The 8,571-nt window shown below is 32.5% G+C and overlaps 1 protein-coding gene across 2 annotated transcripts in view; it reads right to left on the reverse strand.

Moving 5' to 3' along the window:
- The window catches only part of SPPA (signal peptide peptidase), a 12,751-nt gene extending 7,227 nt beyond the window's left edge, over positions 1-5,524 (reverse strand). The window contains exons 1-7 of one of the 2 annotated variants that reach the window (XM_021431086.1): positions 5,014-5,524; positions 4,460-4,525; positions 4,150-4,333; positions 3,467-3,604; positions 893-1,063; positions 712-815; positions 206-273 (exon numbers count right to left, since the gene is read on the reverse strand). In XM_021431086.1, coding sequence (XP_021286761.1) covers positions 206-273; positions 712-815; positions 893-1,063; positions 3,467-3,604; positions 4,150-4,333; positions 4,460-4,525; positions 5,014-5,457 — 1,175 coding nt within the window. In that variant the 5' untranslated portion in view covers positions 5,458-5,524. The remainder of the gene's footprint in view (positions 1-205; positions 274-711; positions 816-892; positions 1,064-3,466; positions 3,605-4,149; positions 4,334-4,459; positions 4,526-5,013) is intronic. The other variant, XM_021431087.1, reaches the window with a different exon arrangement.
- Between the last annotated feature and the right edge of the window lie 3,047 nt (positions 5,525-8,571).

An 8,571-nucleotide genomic window follows, 5' to 3' on the forward strand; every position in this document is an offset into this window, starting at 1 on the left:
GTAGATAACCACCTCCCCCCCCCTCTCAAACCCTTCCAAGGAGTTCAGAACTAAAAGTCTAAAACCTTAAAATCAAAATTTAAAGATCAACTGCTGGAATTCCCTAAGGGCCGATAGTAGAAATGGGTTATCATCAAAAAATTTGAAACAATAGAGTAAAAAATTTCAATGCCTGAAGATTATGGAGACAAAAGACAGAAATTACCTGTAATCAACCATAAGAAGATTTTTATCCTTTTGGACTCCAAGCCTCTCTTTTAACATTGAGATAACCTACATAAGTTACAAACATCAAATATTAGTCATATAAATCTAGAGAGCTAGCTTAAAAATTAAACTGGAGACCAACCCCTAACAGCAGTTTATGACCACTTTCTGCCGCATTCTTCAATATAAAGCATAAAGCAGGCACCAAAGGTTAGTAAATGGTACATATAGCAAGCTGTCTGAACCGCCAAGTTTATACATCTCAATAAAATTATATATAATGTCAGCTAGATTATTAGTATGTCTTAATAGCTTTGTTCTTTCTTTTAATCTCTCAGAGGCTCTAGATCTTGGGAAATTTTTCCACCATAAGCAACTGTTAAGGAGCTAGGGAGCACTATATGCATTACATTAATAAGATTTACCAAGTACAAACCCAGATGAAATTATGCCATATATTTGTTTATTTCAACTGCACGCTGCATTAGCATCTGATAATTCTACCTGATCATCATAATGTATATTCGTTATCAAGCCCTCCTCTTTCAGCTTTTCTACTTTATAGATCCCTTCATTAATGAAGTTCTCAACATCTTCTCGTTTCTTTCCTGTATAAGATTTGCATGAGCCAAAAATCATCTTTAATATTTGAGATCAAAGCAAAACCATAAAATAGAAAAAGCACCTTTTGAAGAAGAAACTACATCCAACCAATTCCCATATATGTTATCAAGCAACGAAGTAAGCATCTCACAATTTTCTTCCGACATAGTCTTCCGTGTAAGCTGATCCCCGGCACTTTTATATTTACCAATCCGTTGCACTTGTGGTTCAATTCCTATCTTCTCAAAAACACCTGCAAATAGAATTTATACCACCAATCTATTGTTAAAATGCAAGCCACCACCATGCCATTGACAAATACTATTAAACAGATGTAGACTAAAAGTTGAAAATGTGAAAGTATAACCATCAACCAGGGAGCTACATAAAAGAACGTATAGCAATGGCAAGATGATTATTTTATTCATATATGAGATGCAAATGGACTACCTATTGGTTCCATCAATAGCCCTCCACCTATTCATATTTCAAGATAACTAACTAGAGGTGGTGCCATGATTTTCATTTTCAAGTATTACAATAATAATCTTAAAAGAACCACTCAACTACAATCATTGCATCACCAAAGAAGAGCTTCTGGCAAAGGGAAGGGATATTGAAACACTTTGTCATAAGGGCCGTCAAAACTCTGCTAGAAATCAATTGAACTAAGCCGTAATCGCCAGCTAACTAGGGCCAGCAGCATGAATGTTTCTCCATCTGGTTCTAAATTAATATCTTCGACAAATGCTTTAAAAAATAAATAATAATGATAATAACAAAAAAAAAACTTAATTGCTTTATCAACTGATAAGTAATTTTTAGCACCTCCAAATACTCCATGGCAGCGCAACCACAGGACTAATGATTACGTATAAGTTAAATGGCTAAAAAATTCACAACCACCTTTCTAATTTTTTATTCTTTGCAACATTTAGAATTATCTCACTTGAATTTCAGCATGGAAAAAATTACTAGTTTTAGCAATTTAATGGTTCTGAAAGGTTGGAACTCTTATAATGAAATACACAGTTAAATATTGTTCACAAGATACTGAGCAAAGAATTTATGGTTGGACGAACCAAACTACGGGTACTTAGCTTTGTTAGAATGGTTGTTGTAAACTTAATAATAACAAAAAAGAAAGAAAGAAAGATGTAGCTTGTCAAAATGGTTGAACTATATTAGCAATGCTGGCAACCACACACAATATTCCAATGATAGGAACACAGAGGGATAACACAGAGGCTTACAGAAGATCAAAGGATAACTTTTGAGTCTTATTCTTTTGCCTTAGTATTGAACAAACTTATTTGGTGTATCCAGGACACAAAAGTTTGGTATATGCTCCCTACTAAACATATTTGTTGTGAAAAAAACCAGGGCAGTGCTAAGCTTGAGTTTAAGAGGCAAATATCAAATCACTTTCTGAAGTTAAAAAGAGTTTCCATTAAAGTAGGTCTGTATGAAGTACATAGGATGTAGATTTAGTAAAGAAAATATATGTAATAGAGTGATAATGAGAATTGGAGATCTAGACACACCACAAAATAGGCAATTTCAGTGCCCTGAATCAATGATTTAGAAACTACTAGAATTCATGGAAATTTCATTTAAAGGATCTGTGCCGGTTGGATGAAATGGAGTGGCATATCTTGAGTCTTGAGTGAGAAAAAAAATACATACATAAGGAAAAAGAAAACCTTTTGCAAGACAGGCAAATAAGACTAGCCTTGATTTATGGAACTGAATATTTGGCAGGAAAGTATCAACATGTCAAAGAATTGGGTGTTGCAAATATAGAACACTAAGATGAATCTTATGATATAAAAGAAATACATCCAAGACAAGTGATGTTGTAATAATTGTAGAAAAACACAAGAGAAACATCTAAGGCGATTTGGATATGGAGATGAATGACCACAAGTACTCTTGTATCAAGATGCTACTAAATATAGGATGCCATCTAAGGTGACAGAAACTATCAAAAAGAAACTTCCTTTATTGATCTTGCAAAGAATATAGTCCTTAAAAAAGAACAATGGCATAATAGGATCCATGAAGACAAACACCACATACAGGAAAAATTTTGATTTGTTGTTATTGTTGTTCCTATTTGGCTATTTCTATGTACAAAACGTCTGGGAGCTCAAAATAGGAGGAAGTGAAAAGGGATATTTAGAAGGCTCCAGAAAACAAAAAGGTCCATTAAATTTCCAAAAGAAAAAAAAAATCATTTTGTTGCATCAAAGTTGTAAAGTTCCTATTATGTCAGTTGTGGCTAGAAATAAGAATGATAAAAATGCTTCAGACAGATTGTCCACTAGGAACCTGTCACCTAACTCAAATCAAATAATTAATTAGTCCCACATGAAGCATCTGATTTATCTCCCTAGCTAGACCCGCAAATTAAATTGACTTCACCAAAGATTTGATATAAGCTCAAAGAAACAGAAAATAATGTCCAACACATCTATAAAAGTTTGAACTGTAATCATCGTTGGGCATGCCACCTTTTAGATGTAGCCAAATAGAAAAGAAAAATAAAAAGATTAAGGTTCCCCTACATACAAGCTTTTCAATAGTAATTAAAACCAAAAAAAAATGACAAGAGAAACAAGAAGAAAGTGAGTGAGATAAATTTATGCCAACTAACCTCCAAGGAATGATGCTTGAACAGTCAAACCATACAAAGAAAAATAGGCGCTTGGTGGGGCATAGATCTCTTCACATGCGCAGGCAAGGTAATACTCTTTCTCCCCACAGGCAGGGATATATGCAATGATAAATTTACCTATAAGTTTCATAAAAGATTAAACTATAAATCCTTTTAACAATTATCTAAGTAGTTAAATAATATCTAACATTATGCATAGAACAAATTTTACCCTCCAGATATCTAATATATGGTAACACTTGTTAATTAATGAGAAAAGCGCTTGAAAAACATAATCAAAAATAAAATGATAAAAGAATTTACATTGCAAGATGAGTTAAGGTATGGTCATTATGTTTGCACAGTATAACTAAAGGACATTCGTACCAGAGGTTATTCACTGTGCAGATAACTAATTACACCCCTTTCCCCCTACACACTAAAAAGAAAAAAAAACCTTTTCCGTTCAAAAGCGTCCATGTATGAACGCACAGAATCTTTTATTTGTCAATAAAAAAATGCTTTAATGTTATTTAAATGTGGTTACGACCACAGTAGCTATTTCCTTCTCAATGAATAAACTCACCAGTTTTCACTCATTTCAAATACCCAAGCTCCAACAGTTCAATTCATGTGCACCGATATCCAAAATTGAAGTGAGACAATTAACTCCATGAGGCTACCTGATTTCTTAAAATTCAAAATATGCCTCCGAATTTCTTCAACTTTTCCCCATCCACAGTTCAGAGGTTCAATGTGGAGATAGACACCAGAAATACGAGGATCATATGCAGCTTTTACGAAATTCTCACAAATTTGAGGCAGAGATAGTCCTGGAGAGAAACGGCTCTTTAGCTGATCAGATATCTGAAAATGAAAACAGTACAAATTTTCAAACCAAAATATAACAATTATATCAAAAGCTACAGTGTAGCAATTTCTCAGGAAAAAGAAGCTTAAATATAAATTAATGGCATTAGGGTACAGCTGAACCAATCCAGATGCCATTTTAGCAAGTTTTAGATCTTGGACACTTCTCACTCTGGACGTACGCGTAATCTGAAATATCAAAAATCAAAGGGTTCTGTCTTACATGATGAACTGTTTTCCCTCATTTCATTTGCAAAACAGAATAATCTAAAATAGCAAACAATATGGTGAGAATGTAAAAAAAAAAAAATGATCATCAAACAATCAGAAATATTTCTTGTAGAGGGGTAGCACCGCAGATGCATATTACTTGAAGACTTCCTAGTACGACAGAACTACAATTCCAGCAACAACTCAGCTAAACAAGATTAAAAATAACTCAATTTTTCAGAAAAATGACAATCCATATACATAAGATTCTACAAACAAAACAATTCCTGCATATTGTATCCATTTCACCTTAGAGTAGCGACTCCATTAGCATCTGTAGAACCTCATTTATTGCTTCACCAAATGCATTAAAAATGCAATGCAAAAATAAAACCAATATATATATATATATATATATATATAAATGAAAGGGCCTAAGGAAAAATTAAAACTGAAAAGAACCAAACCTGGCCACGCAGTTTCATGGTTAAGACACTGCCTTTTCGAACCCTCTCCCAAGGGAATGCAATAAGCATCTTAAACTTAACAACAAAACTCCTCCACCCACTGATCTTCTCATACTCCACTTCTCCACTCGGATAATCCTCAGCCTCAAACTTTGCACCACTTTGACTCCCAATTTTTTCTGCTTTTTCATTCTGGGTCTCGGCGGAGGATGAGGAATCATCGAAAGCTCGGGTGGAAAAGGAAAAAGAGAATGAAAAGTTTTGTCTTTGGAGGTGGGGGTGAGGGTGGAGAGCTGGAGAAGAAATTGAAGCAAAGAAAGAAATAGGCGAGTGGCATTTGGAAAGAGAAGGGACTAAAAGAGGCCTTGAGAGGATTGAAGTGAAAGTTCTGGGGTGGATTCTGGGAGTGGAATGAGCAGTGTGGAAGAGTAACAGTTTTGACATTTTTTTTTTTGGGTTTAGTTTACGGAGAGGAACTGAAGGAGAAGAGAGAGAAGGTGGTTGAACAAAGAACTGGATGACAAACAATGGAGAACAAAGGTAAAGTTTCGTCCACGTAACACTTTCGGGCCTGACACGTTGCCTTGGATATGTGATTAAGTGAATCGTTTGGGCCAAAACCCAAAAATGCTCCTTCATTCTTCCCTTATTATTCTTATGCTTGTCCTTGAACCCATAACAAATATTTTGATGATCAATTGCAATGCTTTTTCTTTTTGTTTGCAAAAATAAAAAGGTTTGGTCTAACGGAATATTAATGAACTCAGCCAGTGCATTAGGTTTAAGGCATATTATCTACTTTTTCCCAGAAAACAATTCCAACAGACGAAAAGGAACTTTGTCATTGATCTTTCTATAACGTAAATGTGAAACATAACGCCTAACATATTGAAGATTACAGCAACCTCCTCTTGCCTTTCTTCTCCTGGATGAAAATTGTTCTACTCCAATGAAGAAATGAATTTGTCCTGTCTATCAACAATTGTCTAAATGACCCGTTTACATGATCGAGTCTCTTGAGAATTACTAATAAGAGAAGGTAGACAAAAGACAAAGACAACAAGGTAATTGTGTAAGCTCGAACCTCTGGAGCACGATTCCGTCCATCCGGACCTGAACTCAGTAGGAATACCTCAAGTCATGCACCACTTCTTTTACTGTTCTACCTACTCCAACTATGGAATTCCTTATGCCACTTAAGATCTCTGCCTTCATGCCAGGTCTCGACAACTCAACAAGTGTAACCTAATGCATTATATCACAGACATCAATACAGATTCTTTGCAAAGCATTGGGGAAGCGTAATTTATGTATGTATTTGGATGAAGACTGATGGAAAATCTGTCCTCAACTGAGCATGACAAGACAAAGCACTTAACCCATATATCTAAATAGGTATTTTTAGAAGCTGTTTGGTTCCCTAGAACTTCTGTAACAAATGTTATTGGACTAGAGTTATTTACAAAATATGAGGTTAAAGTAATATTGGACAAACCTGTAAAAATGTATTTAATAATATTTTAATAGTACAATGTCTGAAAAAGTTTATAAACAAATTAAAAAAATTCAAATAAATTATTATTTTTTATTACATTTAATTAAATTTTTATATTTTTATTTTTACGTTTGAAAAGTCTTTATTTTTAATAATTGACTAACTGTCAACTAATCCAAACGTCACTTATCATTTTTATGTCAAACTATATATTGATATATCATAGTCGATGGTGATATGACATGCTTATATGATATAATGACATGCTCATATGATATTTTTCACACTCTAAATCAACATCACATCAGTATTATGTGAGAATAAAATGACATGGTATTTTGATCAATCTTTAGTTATAAGGTCTATTTGATTCAAAATATAAATGTAAGGGATTGAATTTTTTTTGAATAATTTAGAGACTTTTTAAAATATTATATCTATTTTTATTTATTTTAAATAAAAAAAATAAAAGAATCAATTTTATTAAGGAAAAAGATAAATTTTAAAATGAAAGAAATAAATAATAATAAAATAATTTTTACTAATTAAAAATATTAACAAAAACTAAATTAAGAGAAAAAATATTGTACCAAATAAAAAATTGAATGTAAAAAATTCAATTCTCTTAATAATTTTATGAATTATTAAAACATTAATTGAAAATATAGAGAAATCTCATTAGATAGTTGTTACGATATATTAACCTAGCTTTAAAAAGTTTTGATTTGTAGGTTTGCCTAAAAATTCAAATGAACTTTCCATATAAATTAAAATTTCTAAAATTTTGATGGTGAAATACTTTGCTTTTGTTTTTGCAATTAATTAAAAAGCTGTTTCATAAACTGGGCTCACTTAAAGCATCGAGAGCGTAAGTTTCCAACGGGATATGAGTGGATAATTCTTTGAATGCAGCTCATTTTATTGTTTGGCAGGTTACAGTTCTATCGTATAGCAAGTTGTATCAACCTTCATCAAACAGTTAATTTTTTATTGCTTGCAAATAAAAGATTATGTATCAATCGATAACAATCTAAGATGTATTAAATGAAAGAAATTACAGGAACATGATGACATCTGAAAGATTAACATCATCCATCCTATGAGTTATAATATTGAAATTCATAACAGAACAAATTTTATGCAAGGTACCAAGAAATTAAAAGGTTCACCAAGTAATTTGAAGTTATGACCTCTTTACTCAAGCCAATATTTACATATAATTTCTTATACTTAAACTTCTCTGCAGGCAAGCGAAAAGGGAAAATAAAACAAAATTGATTTTATAACTTGCAAAAATCCCCAAGGCATATGTAGGAAGCCTATGTCTTTTTCTCTTTTTTTATTTTTAAGCCACAAAAGCAATTTGTTCATAAAATTGAGGCAAAGATCCAATTAGGATTCGCAAATAATGGCTGTACGAGAGAATTTTGACGTGAAATGTAATGACAAGAAACATAGATAGTTCATCAACAACCTACTTACATTATTTCTAGTCACAGATGTAAAATAGTATCTCTCCATGGCAATATTTGTGAAGTCAAATTTTCATTGTGACTGCCGCTAATAGAGTCATAATCAAGTGGAGATAAGGAATGAATTCAAGCAATTAGTTTGTAAGTTTTCTTGCTGAAGATATCAACAAATAACACTTATGCAGCACATAGTTGTAAGAGTAAAATATCTAACAGAAGATATTTTTTTGAAAGATTATTTCAAAAATTAATGGATTTGTGTGAAATTTGGATTAAAATTTAAGGGATTTAAGTATTTTGCTCCAGTGGCAATTGATGGATGCTGAGTTAGTTATAACACATGAAGAGCTTGTACTTAAAGGTTAATTAATTAATTTAATTTTGTTTTCCAATTAGTTACGGAATGATTCGTGGTTGTAAAGCAAGATTTGTAAACAAGTGTAAGAACACTTGTCCTATAAACAAATTGATTTTTTTTTTTTTTGAAAAATGGATTTTATATCATTGAGGATAACCTCTCATTTAGGGAACAAAGAGATTTTAGGCATCTATACCCAGCGAATAAAGGGCATACAAGCCTAAAATTCTTAC

Source organism: Theobroma umbraticum, unplaced genomic scaffold (assembly GCF_002168275.2).
Source record: "Theobroma umbraticum cultivar Fairchild unplaced genomic scaffold, ASM216827v3 scaffold_50.0, whole genome shotgun sequence".
In the NCBI taxonomy this organism is placed as follows: domain Eukaryota; kingdom Viridiplantae; phylum Streptophyta; class Magnoliopsida; order Malvales; family Malvaceae; genus Theobroma; species Theobroma umbraticum.